Genomic DNA, 24,161 nt, shown 5'->3' with positions numbered 1-24,161 from the left:
GGTCTGAGGTCTCCATGGGTGGTATTTGATCCAGTCTCTCACCATGGTAGCTCAATTCCATTTTACTAGTAAGAGTTCTTTGTCTTTTCTTGGCATCTAGAAATGTACTAACTTTGCTTTCAGTGTATGTATTAATATTTGTATTATGATTTGCATAGTATATCTGTTTGTTAAAAAGTGTTTGGTACAAAGTGTATTACCTGGCTGGCTCACTAAGTAGACCATGCACCTCTTGATCTTGGGGTTGTAAGTTTGAGCTCCACATTCGGTGTAGATATTACCTAAAAATAAAATCTTAGAAAAAAAATGATTGGGTAACTCATTTTTTAAAAATACCTCCTATGTTTTTAAGTATTTAGCATGTTTATTTAGTATTTAGATGTGTAAATTTAAAAATCACTTACTTAAAACATTTTTTCCAGATTCTCATTAAAATTCAATTTAATTGTTAGGGTTTATTAATAATGATATATTTTTTCTTTTTTTACTATTGCCTAATTCATATTTTGTTAAATATCTTTACTACCTTTATCTGTTTGCTACACTACTCAGTAACTTACATGTTTCAAATAATCATTTATTTTGTTAATTTTCATAGGATGAATCTTCAAGAAGAATTGGATAAACTTAAAGTACGTATATCTATTGATAAGGCAACAATACGAGAATTGAACAACTGTATGGCAGGGAAAAGAGAAGGTACATTTTTTTGTAAGACTAAATATTTAATGCAGGCATTTTTAAATTATCCAGTACTTGATGTTTTATTTTCAATTTCTTGTAAGAATCTTATCCTTGTTCCCCCTCTTTCCACTGCTTTACTTTCTGATATGTTTAACATTTTTACCTTTCACAAGAAAATCAAATAGAACACCTAAAAGTCAGCTTTATAATTCATTAAAAATTCTAAAGAGATATTTGATAAGGAGAAGAGATGTTCATTCTTTGGTTCGTCACTAAAGTTTTACTATTTATGTTTGTTCAAAGTTTTATAGATTTTATAGAGTTATTATCCTCAATAATTCATTTATTTTTGTTTGACATTACATTTTTCTGGAACTCATTTAGTGCTCCTCTATTGTCCTGGAATCAAAATAACAGAGTTAAAAAGAAACTTGGAGGTCTGCAGATCTGCCACCTGATTGACCACTAGCCTAAAACTGTTTAGTAAGAGCAAATGTATCTGTTCCAGTTGAAGTATTGTTCCTTTGTTAAAATCAAGATAACTATATTTACTATATGACTTCAGTCCATACTGTGGTATCTCATTAAAAAAAAGTAAATAAGATTGATATGAAGGATTTCTCCTTGTTTAACTTAACTACAGCTTTGTTGTTACTGCTATACTTTTTAGGTGTTGAAAATTTATAATCAACAATTAATTTAATAATTTATACTTAACAAGTTTTCATATACCAGTCATCTTTCTATTGTCCCAGTTACTATTGTTGTTCCAGTTGCTTTTAGGTCACTGGTGTCTTGTCAAAGACAGCATTTGAGATATCTATTTTACACCACTGAAACACTGGTTTTCCTTTGTTTTACCTTCATACTGTGCTTGCCTGTATTTTCTTTGTTTCTTCCACTGGAATTTCCTTCCACTTATTCCTTACCTTTTGGGGTTCTCTAAGATTTTATCCTCAGTTTACTTTTTAAAAATAACTTTATTGGGTTGCCTGGGTGGCTCAGTTGGTTAAGCATCCAACTTCGGTTCAGGTCATGATCTCACAGTTTGTGAATTCAGGCCCCTCATCAGGCTGTCTGCTGTCAACCTGGAGCCTGCTTCAGATTCTCTGTCCCCCTCTCTCTGCCGTTCCCCTGTTCGTTCTCTCTCTCTCTCTCTCTCTCTCTCTCTCTCTCTCCTTCTGTCTCAAAATAAGTAAATAAAATTTTAAAAAGTAATAACTTTATTGTTTCTGGAAAAAGTATGCATACTTATAAATATTCAAGCAATAAGAAAGAATAAAAGAAGACAAAACATCTTAATTCCATCACTTAAAAATCAAAATTTCAATCTTAAATAATTATCAAATCAAATATCTCTTAATACTTATATATAAAGAAGACTAGTTAGATAAACTGTGCAAACAGAAAAACATAATATATGCTATTTTTTAAAAAAATAATTACATAGGGGCATCTGGGTGGCTCAATTGGCTGAGTGTCTGACTTTAGCTCAGGTTGTGATCTCACTGTTTGTGGGTTCAAGCCCTACATCAGGCTCTGTGCTGACAGCTAGTATTCTGGAGCCTGCTTCAGATTCTGTGTCTCCCTCTCTCTCTCTGCTCCTTCCATGCTTATGTTCTGTCTCTCTCTCTCAAAGATAAATAATAAACATTTTTTTAAAAAAGATAATTACATATTACTTTATTTGGAACAATCCAAATAAAAAGAAACAGATATAATCATAAAAGAACTGTTGAACTTTAGGTAAATGTTTCATTACGTCAATAGATGTTAATTTCTAAAACTTCCCTCTAAGATTAAAAAGAAAGATCCTAAAAATATTGAAGATGAATTACTTTGTATTTTTTAAAGTATGTATTTCAATTTCAGGGCATGTTAAAAATTAATATCTTATCATGCAAAATGAAAACAAGTTATTTTTAAAATACATTTTATTTTTCTCATGGTTCATGAGTTTGAGCCCCACCCACATCAGGCTCTGCCCTGTTGGTGCTTGGATCCTATGTCCTCCTGTCTCTCTGCCCTTTCCCTACTCAATGCTTGTTCTCTCTCTCTCAAAAATAAACATTTTAAAAAATGGAAATAAAAACAAAAAATTTTATTTTATTTCTCCCACAGCTTGAGTCTGGTTCATTAAATAAACTTTTAATTTTATCAAAGTCTATAATTTAACATATTGCGACAATAATTACCCCAGGTTTAAAGTCTTATTTTTATATGCACTGTGCTCAGTACTCATCACAGTTTTAAAACCATCGTCTTTCTATTCACAAATTCTTTATTATGATTTATTTTTTTTGGTTCGCCAGATATAACTGAAACTTCAAGAAGGGATCAAAGTAGCTATATTTGTAAGAGCTTAGATGTTTGAAAATATGTTTCAACAGTTTTTACAGTCAATGGATAAATTGGCTGGGTATAATTGTATCATGTCACACTTTTTTCCCCTCAGAACTTTCTAGATATTATTCATTTTTAGAATGAAAGCTTGTTGTGGAGATATATTATGGAGAGGTGTCAGGTTTGCCCTTCCTCCAGTTTCTCACTCCTTTCTTTGGATATGACTTCCTTTTGCTTTGTGAATGCCTGAATTTTTACTTTTTTCAACCTGATGTTCCAAAACTTAAATAGAAGATGTCTTGATATACTTTGTTCTAAATCATATTTTTGGATTATCCATGTAATTTATTATTTGTCAATTAAGATCTTCCTGCATTACAAGGAAATGTGTTTTTGCATATTGCATTTTTAATACTGCAGTTCAAGGATGTCAGTAATCTTTGTATTTGCTTACTTTTTCTCTTACTTTTCCTCTCCCTCTCCCCATATATATGGAGAGAGAGAGAGTTTATATATTATATGTATATTCTTTCCTTTGTTCTTTCTAGTATTTATATTAAATCTACAACTCTTCAAATTCCCACTAATTTTGGATGTCTTATTATTTCTTTTCTGAGCTCGTATTTTATTAAATTCAGGTTTTTGACAAGTTCTTTTCTTTCTTTAATTGTGTTTTTTTCCAGACTGGATCTTAAATCTGTATTTTGTTAAATGTCCATTTCACTCCACCTGCTGGAGAGTGTTTCCTGTCCTGCAAGGGGTGATCTCAGAGATTTTAAATATCTGGCTTTAGCTGTCACCAGTCTGGTGGTTCTTATCTTTACTAAGAACTATTTCTGCTGCTCTTCATTCCCTTCCTGGGAATCCTGTAGATCCAGACTTACAGTTGATATTATTTTCTGTTTTCCTAAAGGACTCCCTTTAATATTTATTATAGTGCACATCTGCTGGTGATGACTTCTTTCAGCTTTTTTATACCTGAAAAAGCAACCTTTATTTTGTCTTTATTTTTGAAAGATCTTTTCACTAAGTATAGAATTCTGCATTGGCAGGGTTTTTTTTTTTTCTTTTGATACTAAAAAACAAATTTACTCTATTATCTTCTGGCTTAAAGTGTTTTCAGTGAGAATTCACCTGTCATTCTTATCTTTTTTAAAACAATACATAACATGTCTTTTTTTTTTTTTTTTCTTCTACTCTCTCCTATTGGGAGAATGAACTATTCTTGGGCCTGTGTGACTTTTGGAGATTATTTCCTTTAATCCTTTTAGGTGGTTCTTTCTTTGGGCTGTTTACACACACGCCTGTGCTGATCTGTACTTAGCTGAAGACTTGAGGGGGACCCCCTGTAGACCTTCGGAGCTCTCCCTGTGTCCGAGCAGATTTCTGTTCCTTGGCACTGTATCCTGCAAAGTCCAGCTTCCTTGGTCTGCCTGGACTCTGGGATCTGTCACTTCAATTTAGGAAGAATACCAGACCCATTTAGTGCCCCATTTCTGTGCTGTAGCCTGGAAGTGCTCTAGGCAATAAGTGGGAAAAAGGATTGGATTCACTTCATTTGTTTGCCCTTAGGGCTGACTACTTTGCAGTGTCTTAGACACCCAATGTCTGAGAACCATTCTTTTTCATCTCTTATTCTCTAGTTTTAGTTGTTCCACATGGACAGGTAAATCTAGTGTCTCTGGCACTTACTTTTATTGTCATTGAACATGTTTCCCTGGATTAAAATCTCAAATCTATAGGGATAGTAACCTTTCTCCATGTACCAGGTGTATTTTCTTATTTCCTGCTACCTGTTTTCCCCTGCCTATTTTTATAAAGATTTCAGAAGTTTTGCATGTTTTTTTTTAAATACTCATTACCTTTCCTCTCAAATCAGTTCTGTCTCCTCTAACTTCCCGCACTAGCACCTTAAGCCCCTATCACACTAAATTTCTCTTTACTGAAAATTACAATTCATAGTGTAATGAATCTGCTACAATCCCACAATATCTCTGTTAGAAGCTGGAGAGATCTGAGCTGCCAGGTGTCTATGTAGCTGATTTAAGATAATAAGCCAAATGAAAGTAACAGTCAAGCCTTTAATCACTTACTATATAAGCAAGAGGCTAAAGTGGAGAAAGCATCAACTCTCTCTGTTCCATCTTCCCCCTGGAACTGCCTGCTAGTTGAGGATCAGATGGATCAGCACAGACAGAGAGGTTGTCTTACAGCCAAAGGAGCTCCGAGCAAAAGTCTCCTGCATTTTTATTGACCTGAGTCTTGGGGGAGAAAGGAAGGGAGGGCTGGGAGAAGAAAAGTATTGGGTATTGAGTCAGATGCAAGAAAAATGTCTTTAAGGTTACCCCCCACCCCAGCAACCAAATAAGGACATTTCAACAGAGGCACTTGAGGAAGGCCTTAGCCAAAGGGCTGCCAGTCAGGAGGTGTTCACCTGGAGGCCTAGTGGAGGTACGCAAGGCAGGAACAGAGACATGCATAAGAATGTGGTTGGCAGGGGGAACCTGAGCCCTTGACTATAAACTCCCTTCAGGGACCACAGTCTATTGGCTGTATGCCAGGTCTGGTTGGGGTGGGGGGCAGCTTTCCCTCATAGGGCCTGCCAGGTAAAGCATATAATACCTATGTTCAGGCCTGAGAAATCACCTATAGGATTAGGCTTGGAGCAGGAATCCTCAATCTTTACAAATACAAGAGTATGTTCATAAAACCACTGTTTATGGTATTTTTCATTGAAAGCTGAAGAGCTGTTTATTAATAAAAGGATGAAACAAACAAATATGAAAGCTCAGAAACTATAGCAAGTCCGTGGACACACACACACACACACACACATATAATTTTTTGTTGTTGTTGTTATGTGGGTCTGTGGATTGGCTGAAACAATCTGGTCCAGCTCATCTGGTCCAGCTCTTTTTTAGGCTACAAGTGGAGTTTATTTCTGCTTCACGTGTCTGTTTCTTGGCCACAAAAGGACAAGTATAAACATGCAGAGCCTTTTAAGCCTTGATTTAGAACTGGCATGTTGTGACTTTTATCCACATTCTTTGGCTAAAATAAGTCATTTTATTAAATACAGCTACCAACAATTCATATGTCTTCTCTGTATGAGTTTCTGTGGAGGATTGGGGAGCACTTTTAGACTTTTTAGGCCCTTACCCATAAACTTCCTAGAAGTCTTTTGTCCAGCTGAAAGGATCTACTAAGCATCCCATTATTACTTTCAGAGATTGCCAGTAACAGGCATGACAGTCAAACCCAGAGGCCATGTCTCAATATCAACATCTTAGATTTGGCCTTTATCCTGCCAGTGTGTCAGTGGCTGCTCCTTTGATGTGGTGAGTAACACCTTCATTTCCAATCCTGAAAGTAATGGAAGGTATGCACTTCTATATGCCTGTGGCTGCTTCCTTTCTGAACTCAGTTCTTTTCTTAAAACCTAGTCAAGTGCAGCCAGTAACAACCAACTCATGCTGTCAGCATTCTACCCTGGATATTCCTCACTTACTGTTACAAATTTATTAGCTACATTTTTTGTCTTCTGTGTTTTGTCAAATGGCATTTTGCCAAATGTTGGCCACTGCATAACACGAGCACCATTTTCTCAGCCTTCTGAAACATATTCTTTGGCACCCATTACCCATCCCCAAATCAATGCCACATAATTTAGATTTTTATTATAGCAGCATTCACTTATAGTTATCAATTTCTGTACCTGACAGCTTTTGCTACAGCATAAATGACCACAAAATTTCAATGACTTGCAACAATACACAGGATTTTTCTTGTTTATGGTTTCTGCAGATCAGCTGGGCAGATGTGCTTCAGGCTGCAGTTCTGTTGTTTGTCTGAAGCATACTGAGTTCACATGATTCCACATGTCTCAGTCTTGGGCCCAGGCTGAGCAGGGCAGGGACTCTCTGGCATGTTCTTTTCAAAGCAGATACTGGAAGCTTCCAAGGGGAGAGGAGAAATACCTAAGTTCTAGGCTTGTAACAGGCACATTCTTATTTATTCCCACATTCCTTTAGGCAAAGTAATTCATATGGCCAACCTCAACATCAGTGGAGTAGAGATCTGTACTCCACCCATGAAGGTAGAGGATGATGGAGTAAGCATTTGCTGACTAATAATCTGCTATAGTGTGATATGAAAGTATTAACCAAAAGCATTTGCTGTTTTTCAAGTACCTACTGCTCAAAAGAATCACTATACTGAAGTGGCATATTTTAAGTCATATTCTGCAATCCTTCATAATGATAATAAGTTTTAAAAATAATTTGATAAAATAGCTAAAAGAATCTACAAAGAGAAAACATTGCAGAAGAATTTAATTTGTTAATGTAATCTAAGAGAATTAAGAGAAGAGAAAAACATGGAAGATAGGATAAGTTTAAACAATTATGAATAAACAGTATTAAACGTTAAAAAGTAGAGAGGGAAGAAACTCCTGGGAAAGAATATAAATCAGAATGAATTTTATAAACTAAAACATTAAAGATAAATCTCCAGCAAGGTGAAACATGCTCATACATCTACCATAGGACAAAAATAGAAGTGCATATTTCTAACTAGGTCCTCTTGGTTCATTTCTCAAATCCTGAGATCCTCGAAGGGGAGGAGAATCAAGGGGCAAAGGGGGCTCCTTGTTCTTCCCCATCACCTGGGCCTAGCTATTTGAATACTCTTTATAAATCCTGTGAAGGTGAGAAACTAAAGTTTTTGACAGACAGCCACACGTGAGCATGGTCAACCATGTGGACTTTGCGCACACACGGGAGCACAAAGCAGCAATCCAATTCATTTTTAAATCAGTCTTCAGCATTTATTTTATTGGAATTATTTAGCTATTTTTAGCATTCTATGCTCTTTGAGCATAGAACTATTTTCTTCTTATTTTTAAGAGTAAATATTTCACTTAGAACTATAGCAGATATTTAAATGACTTGAACAGCTGAATTGTATTTGCATATTATTTCTATATTGCTGAAAGAGTGTTGTAAATGAATTCAGCACCATGGTGTTAGGGGACTAGAAAGAGAAACTTGGGAACCAACAGATTATTATCAAGGTAAAGGTACATATTCCCCAGGTGGCAAATTCTACCTATTCTAGCTTTTATTATCCTTAGGATAGTGTTCTATTTATTTCATGAGTACAGAAGTTTTAATTGGATATGTCATGTTTCAAAGACAAAAGAAATGCCTAATTCACTCTAACAAACTTGTTAGTCACTGTTTATACCAAGAGGATTTCTACTCTATGGAGAATAATATTGTTTTCTTTTTCCTTTGTTGATAAATCAAAGTTTTACACTGACCTACAGCAGTCAAGCATACTTTAAAGCAAAATCACCTCAGTCTAACACAGATATGCATCCTTTTAGCTTTGTGTATTCTTTTTGCCCTTCTATTAATTCTTTAAGAAATGTTGTATCCTAAAAATAATTCAATAATAAAATATTAAATTTGTCACAATAATTTATCTGATTAGAAAACATTTGTTATAACTTTTAGTGTATTTAAATTTCAATAGTGTTAACTGAAATTTTATGATTATTTTTTTCCTTTAATTTTGATATCTTGCTTGTACATTTTTGCTTGGTTGAAAGGTTGTGGTAGTCAAATGCATCGTCAGTATATAGGAATCATTTATAGAAACAACTTCACCTGTTATCTGGGTTTCTGTGTGTTATACAGTGACAGTTTTCCTGGAAATGAGATTTTTATGGTTTACTCTGCCTACTGTGTGATCTTTTACCTGAAGAAAAGGGGGTGGTAGGGGCTGTTACAGTTTCAGTCCACCCTAATTCGGGTACTGTTTGCTTTGTTCAGCAATCACTCTGATCATCCTGGCAGGGAACAAGATCCAGAGAACAAAACTAGTAGTGACTGTGTAGATAAGAAGGCAGTGAATTCTGCTTTTAAGGCAAAGGGGGAATAGTCTACAAAAGAATGAAAATAGGAATAAAAGTATAGCATTGTTAACCTGAAGATCTGTTGTACCTTTGAAAATCTTACACTGGGGGAAAAAAAGACGCTACAAAGGTACGTAATTATGTGACTGAAAATCTTGGAAAAGGTCACCATTTAGTTTCTAGCCAAATACTTGACAATAAAATAGGCTAGAGTATTCATAATTGAGAAAGCAGAACCTTTTTCCTTAAAATGACAGGACAGTGTTTCAGCATTATATGAGTTACCATAATATATTATTTATTCTCCACCAGAACAACTCTGTGGATATGGTGAAGATGATGGGGTCAAGAAGAGTACTCCAGAGAAGAATGGGAAAGAAATGTCGGAGCAGACATGGCAGAAGGTAGTGCAATCTTTAAGATATTGAGCTGAGGAAGTTAAATCTGAATTTTAACATAAAGGATTATAGTTTAAAACGAGGGCTCATGAACTTAAACCTTGTGTGCATCCTTAATTTAAATTCATAATTCAAAAGCATTGGCTTGCCAAAATGGGTTAAAAAAATCAATGTTAGTGAAATAAATGTGCAAACACTTGTGCTTCTGTTGACATAGATTAAAAATATCTCAAAGATGAAATGAAGAGAATGACAATGGAAATTAAAAAAATGTATACTATATGTGCTTATTAATTATAATTTAGCAATTTAACTTTAAAATGGAACATGATGAGACTCTGTTATACTTCAAAAGGCATACAGGTTTAAAATATTTAAATGATTAAAACTGAGCATAGTTTTAACTTCGGTAAAGTAAAATGGTAACATGTTTATCATTTAATTTTAAACTTAAAAATATACATGACCCATCTCATTTTAGATAGAAATTTATGACCATATAATTTTGGATAGCACTCCCTGCTTTAATAGACCCACTTGTATAAACCCTGTAGTCACTTTACATCATGTCTGTAATTAATAATAAAATGTTCTTTAAAAATCTTAACATTGATCTTTACAATTTTATACTTAATTCATATTTTTGTATATAAACACATTATTATCAAGATCCATTAAGTTGGCTTGGTTGCATTTTAGCCTCTTTGTTATTGTTATAAAGGAAAATATTCTTTAAAAAATTTGTTTTAGTGTTTATGTAGTTTTGAGAGAGAGACAGACAGACAGACAGAATGTGAGTGGGGGAGGGGCAGAGAGAGAAGGAGACACAGAATCTGAAGCAGGCTTCAAGCTCTGAGCTGTCAGCACAGAACGCGATGTGGGGCTCCAACTCATGAATGGTGAGATCGTGACCTGAGCCAAAGTTGGACGCTTAATCAACTGAGCCACTCAGGAACCCCCAAAATTTTCTTTAAATGTTTTCATCCTATAACTGGTTGTCATTTGCTACACTAGATACTTAGATAAAGCTGGAAATACACAAATATATAAACAAATATTAATGCTGCTACTTATATTTGTTTCATCTGTGACTTGACTTATAGGAAATCTAGGAATTTACAACAGATGATGTGATCCCTTATACTTCTAGCACTTGCCATATGTCAGGTAACAAAGGCTGTCATCTCATTAATACTGAGTAACACATATCAGGTTACCACAATAACATACAGAACAAGAAATGCTCACATTCATTTATCTTAAGGTAAATATATAATTGAAATTACACATTATCAACTGGAATGTCATACAGTTTGAATAGCTTCTTTGTTTCAGAACAATATTTTTGTTTGCTGGGGTTTGTATAATTTATCTCTGGCTATATAATACTATGCTACTATCTACCACTATCTTAGGGTAGGAACCCTGAGGAAATCTGTTATTTCTTTCCACCTATGGCTACTACCATAGTGGATCCAGAAATCCATTTTAAGTCTTTAAAACCCAACAGGAATTATTTGCATTGGACCATACTAATTTGCCACTTTTTTTTTTATATTAACCTAATGTAATTGTATGAGTCATGATTTAACCATTTTTAGTTGGGTTTCCTTATTTTAAAAGGATGTATTGTAAACTCATTCAAAATAGGATTAAAAGATAGTAACAACTTGAAAACGGTATTTACTTACATAGTAGAAATGAAACATATAAGATTATTTTTTAATAATATATTAACATTTCACACTATTATGGTATGAGTTGAGTCCCCCGACCAATGTTATCCTGTGAAAGTCCTAATCACTAGCATCTAAGCATGTGACTATATTTGGAAATGAGGTCTTCAAAGAGTCAGTTAAGTTAAAATGATTATTAGGGTTTAAGCTACCCAGTATGGTATTTTTTTTATGGCAGCCCTAGCAAAGTATTATAGACACTTTACAAAGTCAAGTGTTTTATTTCAGTTTTGAAAGGAACCACCTTTCTGGTAAATCATTTAAACGATCAGTACTGGAGGAAAAGTATGCACTTGAGCTGATTTACAGAAAAATCAAATACCTTTAACAAATCCCTAGGCTTTCATTTTCAAATATATATTGAAATTTTCTTTTCTATTTCTGGAGGCTTAACATCAGGTTAACAACAATTTTAAGAGTGTACTTTGAGCAACACTTTAATTTGTGCTATGGACTATGGGAAGTAGTGTCTCTGTTTTGTTATTTGTCCTCCATTTTAAACTTAAATGCGATTAATTTTGACCAGTTCTTATGAGTAAACATAGATTCACTTTAGGCAGTTAACATACTTAAACATTTTAAATGTAACAGACTTTAAACAGACATTTTTCCAGTGTTATATAAAATTTTCATGAGTTGTACCTAACATAAATGGATTTTAGTCAAAAGAAAAAGATAATGCTAATTTCCAGAATTGAAATCTCATACTTAAGGTGTTTGTTACATTTGTTCATAACATATTTTAATCAAAAGTACAAAGTAATTTGATCTAATTCAGCAATATTTAATGCAAGTAATTATATTTCAGCTCAAATAATTTTATTAAGTAGCTGTTATGATTAATAATAATAATAGAGACAATAATGAGGTGGTAATGGTGATGATAAACTGTTTAGAACTCACTGTCTATGAGGAATTGTGGTGTATGATCATGTTCAATACTTGTAATCTACAAGACAGATGTTACTAATCCCATTTCACAGATAAGGAAACTTTAAAATAGGTTAAATATTTTACCAGGTTAAAGTAACCTGAGCTGGAAGTAAGATATAGCACAGAAAATATTCAATATCCCCAAGACCATACTGTTTCTTAATATTTTTGTATCACTACTGTCAAAATCAATTTTTTAAAAACAGTATAATTGCTTATTTCCACAAAATAGATTTTAAAAAATACAGTTTATTCTACTTACTTCACCATGGAATTAACCTGTTAAAATATTTTAAAATATGTATATGAAAAGTATACTATTGTTTGCAGTGATTAAAACCACTAAGAAACTGAAGAGGTTGTAAAAAGGTGATATTCCCTATCTGGTAGTAGTGTTTACTAAATGGAGAATAAAATTTGGCATACAATGATTTTGAAAAAGTAAATGATTTTTAACCAGAGTTCATGTGCTCTTGAACACTGTATTTTTTGTCACTTTATCCAGCTCTTCAGTGAAGTATTTGCATTGAAAAGGAACAATAGAATTTCTCTTGCATATATGCACAGAGGTCTGCAATAGTCTGATACAAGCTCTTTCATATACCTCTACTCCAGGTCAAGAGTAAGCCCTATAAAGACATAGATCTAACAGTAAGGGAATGTATCATATTACAGAAAAGCAAATTTAAATTAGATGAGATTCTTAATATTGTGTTGGGAAATATCCATGTCCTGGGACAGGATAACTAATCAGTAAAATCTGTTGAATTAAATGAAGAAGGTCGACCTCACAAGAAAAGTAGGGAGTGTAGAAGTACAGGTAAATCAGAAATGACTGAAAGTAATGTTTAGGAAACAGCTTACATCTTCACCACCTTAACTAAATCCAGTAAACTGGAAAGTGGTAAATATGTGCATATTTTCATCTTGCAGATTTCTGGAATATTTTATATCCTTGGTTTTCAATACATCAAATATGTTTTCACCTTTGAAGAATTGTTTTAAAAGTAAAAATGAGTCTATATAGTTTCCCAATCATTTAGATTTCTTGCTTGACTCCAGTCCTTTGTTCATTTCCCATGTGTATCTGGGCGACTCTTCTTCCCCACATAGCTTGTAGAATACTGTGAGGGGCACAAAATCTTGAATTTGAATCCCAGTTCAAAGAATGTTTACCTCTCTGCATTATTTAAGTTTTCAGAGCCTCTGTATCCTCTTCTGGGAAGATAATTGTTGGCTCTACTTACCTCACATGGTTTGGGGATGATCTAGAGAGATCATGTTTATGAAGCCATCCCGTAAACTGTACTTTACAAACAATAGTGATTATTTGTTTTTCAAGATTTAAGCTGAAATCAACTCCTTGAAAGTTTCATATTCATGGCTTAGAATTAATTGCTTTGTCCTTTTTGCCCAGACTTACGGCACTTAGATCCTGTCCTTAATCAGTTTTATTTACGCATGTGCCTTTCTTTCCAAATAGTTTTTGAAATTTCTTAAGGTCAGAAATTGTATGTTTTCATTTCTTTGTCCTACAACATGAACATTGTTTATTGAAATAAATTAATGGAATATTGGAATAATTGTAATTTTAAGTTGTTAGACTTTTTTTGGTAAATGTTTCCTTATTGTATAAACTAAGGACCTCATGACTGCTAAAATTACATTTTTCTCACTTAGAATAAAGTAGACTTGGTAGATTATTTTTTTAACTAGGTAATCATTTTTTCATATGATTGTTAGATTTTGAAGAAAATTGTTATTTTATTAATAAAGTTTCTCTATGTATCTATTTTTAGATTTTGTATAAATTGTTTTTTTCTCTGAAAATATTTTTTCACACTAATTAGACTACATAGCTAAAGTGCTTATCTCAGAAAACTGCAAAGTTTATTAGCATACTTAGTTCTGTGTCACTTTGTGTAGAATTTTAACTTCTTTTACCATCTGTCCTTTATTTAACAGATGTATTATTGCATTTTATAATGTATTTATCTACACCACCTTAGAATTATTTAGAAATTAAGTACTTTAGATTTATTTTGTCCTTGTGCTAAGTGTAATTTTATTTTCATAAATTAGAAATGATAAAAAATATACAGCAGATTATGGTTTTTGGACTTTTAAAAGAATAAATTAAACTCTAATGTTTAGGTCATTGAATTGGAAAGCCGGCTAAAATCTTTTGAGAAAAGGTCAAGAAAATTAAAAGAAGGGAATAAAAAATTAATGAAAGAAAATGACTCCCTGCAATCACTCTTAAAGCAGCAACAGGAAGATGCAGAGGACAGGGAAAAAGAGCTAGAACAGCTACAAAGGGGGAGTAAAGAAGTAGAAAAAGATAAAGCTGGACTTCAAGTAAAAATCAGTGAGCTGGAGAGAGAAGTCACTTCCCTAAGGAGACAAGTGGCAGAAGCTAATGGTTTGAGAAATGAAAATGAAGAGCTGAAGAATTCAATGGAGAAACTGCAGCAATTAGCAGACAAAGCTAAATCTGAGATGGCCACCACGGAAGTGAGGTCTGGACAATATGATTGTAAGACAACCACTACCAAGGTTAAATTTAAAGCCGCCAAGAAAAAGTGCCCTGTGGGCCGTTACCACACTGTTCTCAATCACTCCATCAAGGTTATGAGCAATGTGTTTGAGAACCTCAGCAAGGACGGCTGGGAGGATGTGAGTGAAAGCAGGTAAGGCTCTCATTAACTTAGCTCTGTGGTGGGGACACTGTGCATATGTAAAGCACCAGCAAATGGAGATTGAATTTCAACTACTGTCGATTTGGTATTCAGAAAAAATACTGTCAGATCCTTTGAAATATCTTGGGAGGTCTTGTTCTGAGCTTATTGACTGAAATTTGCATGCAAAATTAGCCACAACTGCATGAGTATTTGAATAGGTGCCAGGAAACCCAAAAGAAGGCAATGCTTGATTTCTTCCAGTGATGCTATTTTCATGCAGTCATGAGGCTTGAAATTGACAGTTTGGCAGGTTGATTTAATTTGCTGGCCCTTTGCATATTCACCACTGACAGCTAAGGATTCCCAGGCAAGCCTACTAAGTCGGTTTAGTTATCTTGTGACATGCCAACCTGGGAGGAGAAACATTTTTCCCCCTTAATTTAGTTAGATAAATTTTGAATGACCCATTTCAGCTTGTTACCAGATGTCTACAAGCTGTTTAACATCCTTTAAATTAAGAACCATCTTCACTAATTATTTCATGTATGTATTATGCAAAGTCATTGTACTAACTTTAATTGAATGGTGGTTAAAAATCAGTTCTTTAAAGTTAAAGCTCTATAAATTCCTGGTCCTAAGTTATACAACACCTAGTGAATAGCAACAGGAGAATACTAAAAATCTATAATATTTCTTTTCCTTACCCCTGGCTATACATTCGTATATGTACTTGAAGCACATGAGTAAAACCACAAAGGCAGGTGGATAGTAGAACACCTCTTTTTATATCTATGTAATAGGGAAGTTCAGTGTTGCCAGAGTTGCCAACAGACAAACAGAACTATTTTCATAATTCTGTCTTGTTTTATAGTGGTATGTATTTCCTTTTATTTGTCTAAATTTGTTTTTTTTTTAATCCCCAAAAGACATGTGTTTCAGATTTGGGATGTCCCTGGATGGTGTAGGGGTGGAAGAGTTTTCCCTTCTTCCCTTCTAGGTTCTTTAGCTGGTCTCATAATGAAATTGATTTAAGAAAGATTAACAAGAGAAAAGTATTGGAAGTTTAATAATATGCATACCTCCTGTATACATGGTAGAGGCCCAAGAAAACTGAGTACCCCCAAAACAGCCAAAACCATCACCTTCAATACCACCTTCAGCTAAAGACAAAAGAAGATGAGGTCAGAATGTCAGTTATGGGAGGTTATCAGGAAAAGCATAATAAACAAGGGTAAGGTTCTTATGCAGAGTTAAGCCCTTGTCTTCTTCATTGGCAAGAATTTTTACAGATTTAGACTCATCCATCGCTTCCTGGTATAAGGAAGCCTACACCCTTACAAATGGAGATTTTCCATATGCATGCCAGTGTCTCTTAGAAAAGGGTAACTTCTACTTGATTCTCAGAACTTGTCCTATGTCTGTTGTTTCCTAAAAGTAATTCGTATGCCAAAGAGACATATTTGCGGGTGGCAAATTCTGTTCCCCTACTATCACACCTTTGAAAATTCCCCGAGAAGTTTCACAGTCCAGAAGCTAAGCTGACAGATTGATTGCTTCATATCTCACAGAACCAGTGTCACAGTCCTGAGAATAGGTCAGTTTAGTTAAACAGTTGTGTCTTATTTCAGCAGGTGGGTCTTGCAGGTGGGCTCCCAAAGTTAGGCCTATTTTGTGAGAGAAATGAGGCATTTAAAAAGGCATTTCTATGGAAGTGAAATAAAAACAGAGGATAATGATTGGAGCAGACTATAAAATCAATCTTGAATCCTGAAGGCAGCCAGTGGAGAGAAGACATTTCTAGAGGTAGGGGCTGAAGCATCTTTGCAGTTTGAGTATCTCCAGTGATGTCATTGGTTGTTTAGGTAAACTTTCTGAGTGGCCCACACAGCAATAGGCATGAAGATTATCTAAACATGAGCTATTGTGGTGGTTTCTCTGAAGTGTATATGAAGTGATCTAGCTTCATTTTGCAGAGCTTTGTGGGGGGGAAAGTCAGTTTTAGTTCTGTGATTAGTTTGATTCCAAGTGGAAACGTTAGTTTGGAGAGTCATAGCCAGATATTTGAAGAAACCAGAAGAATTCAGGATTCCATCTAGTTTATAGGTAAACAACAAACCCTCAAGGTAATTAATCAGAACTAGAATCTAATATTCACAAAGGTGTGTTATTGAAACATAATTATTCTCTTCTAAATCACCTTAATTTCTACTAAAGACAGCCAAATTAAGATTAATTTGTTTGCAAAACAAACCTAGTTTCAATAAACTTGGCCTGATTATTTACATAAGTCCAACAAAGAATACTGGTTGACTGTATAGACTCTTCTTAAATCTGTTTTGCTGAAACTTTTCATAAGGATTTTCAGACTGAACTTTTCAAAGCTTCTCAAGGCCAAGATGCCAATCCAAGGATTTGCCACTGGAATTGCTTGCAATAGCAATAGATTGGGGTAAATTTCTCTCTTCTTGAAGTCCTTCAAATATCCTGAGGTTTCTTCACCTGCTGGGAAGTAACCATCCTTGCTTACCTGGTATGGCTGCCGGGAACCCTGTAAACAAGCTACCAGGATGTTTTTTCAAGAAGTTTTATTGACTCCATAAAGTCACCTTTCTTCCTTAAAGCTGTCTGGTCATAATCTGAGTCTATGCATACCTCTCTAAAATATGACATTCCAGTCACAACTTTGGTAATATACTCATTGTTTCCAATTATGTCATGTTACCAAGAGAACAGATTCTTATTGAATTTATGCCAAAAAAAAAAAAAATAGATTGCCATGAAAATATAAGAATGTTCACTAAGAGTTTCCAAATTCTGGAGGGATCATTTAAGGAGAAAAAGATGTTTCAATTGTTTACACAGGTCCATTTTACCAAATTGCTGTAAGTCCTTGCTAACTTAAAAGGAAAAGTTTTCTTAAATCTGGAAAAACACAACGTTTAAAAAATTAGCAATAAAACAAAGTCACAAAACTTATAATCATCCTTATCAGTTCATTAAGTCCCATGTTACTAATTTTTGTTCTGCTTGAATCCAGTTTTCCCCTTATGTTCTGGAAACTCTTATCCAGTTTTATGATCTTAAAGGTATTAGAAACTTGTATTTTGGAATATTTTCCATGAGTCTCCTTGGAGATCAAGCATTTTCCAAACATTTTTGCAAAAGTTTCAGTGTAAAACAATAAGTCCGTAAATGACAAAGAGTTAAAAAAATGGCCATGGTTAAAGATCTGGTGAGAGTTCCTTACAATGCAGTTGACAGGAGGGGTGCCTGAGTGGCTCATTCTGGTATGCCTCAGACTCGGTTTCAGCTCACGTCATGATCTCATAGTTCATGGGATTGAGCCCCACGTTAGGCTCTGCACTCACAGAGCAGAGCCTGCTTGGGACTGACTCTCTCTCCCCCTCTCTTTCTGCCCCTTCTCTGCTCACACTCTCTCAAAATAAATAAACATTTTTTAAAAATGCAGCTAACAAGGAAATTTGGTTATTTCTGTGATATATAATATTTCAAGATAACAACTGGAATTATAAATGATAACATTATGTCAGGACAAATCAGATTTTTAGGAATTTCACGCAAATTCCAGTACACTTAAATTAATAACATATATCTACACAAATATAACCAAAAAAGTTTAGCATCACTTATTTGACAACACTTCCCATATAATTTAACATATCAAGTCAGCCTAATTAGCTTAATACATTTTTTGAAATGTTCCAGGGATCTTCTGAAATATCTGAGTTTCTTCCAGGTCAGAAAGACTTCATTTAGAATTTGATTTGGGGGAGTTTGTCCAGAATATCAAAACGTTTTGGCCACTTGATCATGGGTCACTGTTAGATAATACTTATCTGTTATCTGTTTAAGGGACAAGACAAAAACTTCACAGGCAAATACAGAAGTTCACATAGTTCTCAGCAAAACTTCTTTCTTTGTATCAAGAGGACTAGGTTTATTTAAATAATCAAAAACCTGATTATAAAAATAACAAAGCACGGGGAATTATTTTGATAAAAACACAAAATCTTTGCCTTCAAGGTAGATTAGTTTAAAAGGTAAAGAAGAACCTTTCACAGTCTCTTATGAAGAATACACAGGTAGTCAAGAAAACGTTATCCTTTTACCAGAGACAGAATCAATTTGTAAAATTGTAGCAGCTGCCTTTTGATATTAAAATTCACTCAATTAAGTTAATTTTTATCTTAGCCAGTCCTGCCCATCCATAAAATTCCTTTCTAAAGATTCCTTTCCACAGACTTTCTACAAGTTTCAGATTTTGTCTTGATTTTCCTCTTTTCCATTTTTAAATAACCAGTTTTATGTTGAGATCTTTACTTTATTTTCATTCAACAAAATGCATTTCTATTCCTTTTTTTTTTTTTTTACTGGAAACATATATCTTACTTTTCTTGCATTTAGAGATGTTTTTCATATTATTTCTAACAGTTTTAGTTACATTTATTAATTAGAATTCCTAACCCTTAGAAACCTTAATTTCTAGTGAAAACTAAGTGAGCAATTGTGAACTGTGTGTTGCAACAGCATTCTTTAGATTGCCAAATTTATGAGTACATTCCATAATGTACAGTCTTTCAATATGCAACAAGACATGTTTACTAAGAGACCCAAATAGTTCTTTAATTCCTCTGTAACAACCAGAAGTAGATAGGCCCATGTTTAGTAATTATATTATCTTATTTGGAAATGATCTAGATATTCAGTGAATTTCTCTGAATTTAAGTTAGCAAAACTTTAAAGGTTCAACTTACCTAAGATATTTGGGGAACTGTTTTTAAGAACACATACTGTTAAATGTAATCTCTGTTAAAAAGTTTCCCTAAAAACTCTTACCACTACTAATGTCTATCTTAATCACTCGCTTCCAATAATTATGTTTAGACTACCACTGAAAGCTTCATGAGACATTAGACACAGCCAGCCATCACCCTAAGTTATCCTTGCTGATAAATTTCATAAGAGATACAACATGAAGTTATTTGACTAGTAAACCAAGGCAGAATAAAATTTGTATCTCTGCATTATATTCAATGTTGATAAATCTAAAGACATACCTATTTTAATGAAATCAACAAACTTAAACTAGTTTTTATTTACCAAAGATCATACCAAGTCATGTGAACTTGAGAAACATATGGATCCATTTTTGTTAATTTCTGAGAATTCAATTTATATAAGTGTTTAATTTTCTTTATGTGAATTAAATAGAGCTATTTTTCAAGTTAATTTTGGTAATATCATCTGGAGGCAGAAAAATATCACAAATCTACAGCATACATATACAGACATACAGAGACCTTAAAATTTTAGACATGAGACAGGTATGAAAATGTAGAACTTACTATTAAAAGAACAGTAAAAATGAGTTAAATTTATCTGTTCAGATAGCTAACGATTTTTTTTGTTTTTACCAATATTTGTGGAGAAGACATTGATTTTTTATTTGCCAAAATTTCAAATGACCTTTTCCCCTTTTGTTCTTCTGATAAGAATTACCTCCTTGAAGTTTGTAGAACATTTACATCTCAAAGGCACAGGGAAGGAATGCAAGCTCCTTTAAGAAGAACTTTGGTTTCCCAAGGCCAATATTTACAAGCCTTTTGAAATAAATAGCAGAGGTTTGGGGAATGGTAAAAAGGATTGGTGGACTTTTAATTATTTCTGGAACCTTACCTAAGGTCCTATAAAGACTAGATGTTTTAAAACAAGGACAGCTGTTGGAATTCCTCAAAGAATTGCTACAAGGTATCTAAGAACTGTCACACCCATCCAACTACCTTGAATGTTTTTCTTCCCCTCTGGGTATATTTAGTTTAGGAGAGAAGCCCTAAAAAAAAAAATTCCTGTCAAGCACTGAATATCAGCTTTATTCACAAATTCAGTCAGACTCATAGCTTCCCATCTAATTTCCATTTTTTTAATCTACCCACCAAATCACAGGAGGTAATCCATTTATGAAAACTTTTGTGGATCCAATATTCTGCTTTTTAAAATTTTTTTTTAATGTTTATTTTTCTGAGAGAAAGAGAGAGAGAGCACACGCAAGCAGGAGTGGCAGGAGGGGCAGAGAGGGAGACACAGAATCCGAAGCAGCCTCCAGGCTCGGAGCTGTCAGCACAGAGCCCGACGCGGGGCTCGAACTCACAGACCGCGAGATCATGACCTGAGCCGAAGTCGGACGCTTAACCAACTGAGTCACCCAGACGCCCCTAATATTCTGCTTTTTTAATCTTTCCACCAATCACAGGAAGTAACCCATTTACAACAACTTTTGAGGGTTCTCCCTTAGTTTAAGAAATTCTTTAACTATGGCTCTTAATTCAGCCTTTGACCAAGGAGTGGAAGATAGCTGAGGAGTATGGCCCCCAGTCGCAAGTGATTTTGTTTTAAAAGGTAACTGTTTAATAGTCTCTTCAGAGTGGAAAGGTAGTTCAGACAAAGAATTAGTGAAATGTGAGCATTCAGGTAAAGACTGATAGAGGGAAATAGTAGGAGTTATGTCAGCCTTAATGACTTTTGTTTTAGGTACCTCTTGGATCTTTAGTATTTCATTTGCCCAATTTTCCAAATATCCACCTCCCTTTTCTTTTTTGATGAGAAACTTATCCCCAGTGTTTGCATTTTAAAGAATGGCTCTTAGGTCCTACAGAAGATGCGGGCAGAAAACTTCTATCACAAAGGCATAGAGAAAGTAAGTTTTCTCCAAGATGGAGTTTTTGGGACATATTTGCTTCTTATTAGAAGTCCAGGGTAATTTAAGTTTTTCCTTTTTCTTAAGTGCAGGACAATTCTGTTTCCAGTGTCCCAATACTACAAGCAGTTTGAGTTGAATAGGTGAGGTCTGAGGGTTGGTGACCAGTGAGCTCTGAATTGCTGCCAGAGCCACATTTCTGGTTTTGTAGAAACTTGCAGAGAGGTGGGAAGATTTAAACAAGAGTCCCAGATAGCCGAAAGATATTCTAGAAGGCCAGGAACAGGGAATTGGAGATAAATGGGTGTGGAAGAACGTGGAATTTATTTTAGATATTGTGACAAATAAGCCCACTGACCCAATCAAAGGAGGGACACAGATACTGGGAGCACAGTGAAGCAAGGCTTTAATCAACGTTCTTGCAAGAGCGGGTGTCTGATGGACAAGCACACTTGGAAAGGCAATTTATCTCCTAGTGTGCAAGTCCCTCCCCTGATTTCTCATTGGCTGAGTGCTACAGAGATGATAGCCTTACCCTGACATTGCCTATGCCTGTGTAAGGCAAAAAGTAGTCTGATTGAAACAAATGTACATTCTTGAGGTGACACAGAGACTTCAGTTCTTTGGCGCATGCTCATAGCAAAGCCCGAGAAAAATAAGCCCATGAAATGGAGTGGGGAAGAACCAGGAAGTGAAGTGTCTAAGGGCTTGGGACTCAATTGTTGGTTGGGGGGGGGGGGGGGTTCATACATATTTCCAATAGGTTGTAAACCTTTTGTTAACTAGACAGCACAACTTTTATTTGGTATTTCTAAAAATGAATCATTCTCACAAATATGGACTCTAATTTTCGTTCTGAATATAATTTCTGTTCTTTCATATTGTCAAGGAAATCCTTAGGGCTAGCTGTTACACTTCTTTGTGTCCACTTTTTAATTTGGCCTTTCCATAGGTACCAATAAGACAATTGTTTAAGATAAGGGCTTTCTAAAAAAAAAAAAAAATTCGGGGCGCCTGAGTGGCTCCGTTGGTTGAGCGTCCGACTTCGGCTCAGGTCATGATCTCGCGGCCAGTGAGTTTGAGCCCTGCGTCGGGCTCTGTGTTGACCGCTCAGAGCCTGGAGCCTGTTTCAGATTCTGTGTCTCCCTCTCTCTCTGACCCTCCCCCGTTCATACTCTGTCTCTCTGTCTCAAAAATAAATGAACGTTAAAAAAAATTAAAAAAAAAATCAATTACAGAAGTTTTTCCAATTCAAAGGATCTCTCGTCTGGCCATTGACAGACTTAAAGACAGAATATTCTCACTGACATAAAGCCAAGCTCTAAAGACACAGAATAAGATGACAGAGACAAAAGAAAGCAATTATCAAGTCTGAGAGGAAAGGGATCAATAGAAAACAAGAGTGCTCATAACAAATTTTTACCTGAGGACCAAATTTTACCAAAAAGCTCCACAAAGATTGTCTCCTGCTAGTCTAAATTTAGATAAGGACTCTTACCATTCTCACTTCCATCAGACCCTACATGCAGAGATCCAGGAGACTGATGGGTAAGAATTCTTAACTTCTGCCAGCTTGTGTCCCAGAATTCAGAATCTGTCAGCTGCAGCATCCCTGGAGTGAGTCGTGATGGTCCCTTCACAGGTTGCCAAAACGGTAGGGGCAGAAATGTTTTCCCTTCTTCCTTAAGTCTAGAGTCTTTGGTCTAATAATGAAATTGATATAAGACAGATTAACAGGAAAAAGTTTAATAATATGTATACCTCTTATTTATATGGGAGAGACCTAGGAAAACCGAGTAACTCCCCCAAATGACTGATGCCATCACCTTGAAACTATCTTCAGCTAAAGACAAAAGATGTTGAGGGTGAGGAGTCTGTCACAGGAGGTTATCAGGAAAAGCACAGTATACAAGGGTAAAGTTGTTATGCAGATTTAAGTCCTTGTCTTAGCCATTGGTAAGAGTTTCTAGGGATTTAGAGTACTCTATCTCTTGCTGGCATAGTGAGGAAGGCATCCTTACAAGTAGGAGATTTCTTAATCAGAGACATAGAACTGAAATTTATCTTAAAATGTCTTTCTCAAACTTGTTTGCATCTATTAGATTTATCTGAATTTTATAAAGATTCCAAAGCTCAGATGTGAGGTTTTCCAATCGGATGGAGGCCACCAAATGTGGGGCAGCCCCTTTGAGTGGAAACTGGGGGTATAGGTGGTAAAAGAATTCACTCAAGGCAGAACAAAAGAGAGAGATGTTTACTGAATACCCCACAAGGGAGCAGCAGGCAGGACAGCAAAGGAGAGACTGTCTCCCACAAGAGAATGGTGGGGGGCTGTAGTTAAATGGGGAAGGTGAGGAGGTATGGGAATGTATGGAATTTTCCTTTTTTGGTACCTGTGCCCAAGTGTAAGTAGCCCATTGGTCAGCTAGGGCTTACATATATCTTGGGTGAGTTGCCTAATGGGCCTATTTGTATTCAGCCGGGGGTTTGGGGGTCACTGTGGGCCCTTCATCCTCACTCAGATTTCTTTTGTTCAGGTTGGTTGCCTGAAAGCAGCCTCTACATAGGCCACACCCCAGAATAATTAAATCATAACTTCTGTGGTGGGATGCAAGCTTTGTAGAAGGACTCTTGCACAAAGAGTCGTGACACCGAGGCTTTTCTTACCAGGAAGTGAGTTTATTTGTGCTGACATGGGCTCAGAGAGTTTGTACCTGAAAAGCTAAGCCCTGAATGCCACGTGGTGTAGTCTTT

At 35.2% G+C, this 24,161-nt stretch overlaps 1 protein-coding gene across 7 annotated transcripts in view; it reads left to right on the top strand.

The window, feature by feature from the left end:
- CNTLN (centlein) overlaps positions 1-24,161 on the top strand; it is a 311,458-nt gene that overhangs the window by 188,788 nt on the left and 98,509 nt on the right. For all 7 annotated transcript variants that reach the window (XM_053205061.1, XM_053205064.1, XM_053205063.1 and 4 more), the window contains 3 exons: positions 599-699; positions 9,257-9,348; positions 14,166-14,701. In XM_053205061.1, the coding sequence (XP_053061036.1) occupies positions 599-699; positions 9,257-9,348; positions 14,166-14,701 (729 nt within the window). The remainder of the gene's footprint in view (positions 1-598; positions 700-9,256; positions 9,349-14,165; positions 14,702-24,161) is intronic.

Source organism: Acinonyx jubatus, chromosome D4 (assembly GCF_027475565.1).
Source record: "Acinonyx jubatus isolate Ajub_Pintada_27869175 chromosome D4, VMU_Ajub_asm_v1.0, whole genome shotgun sequence".
NCBI lineage: Eukaryota > Metazoa > Chordata > Mammalia > Carnivora > Felidae > Acinonyx > Acinonyx jubatus.
This window is presented reverse-complemented; position numbering and strand designations above follow the sequence as displayed.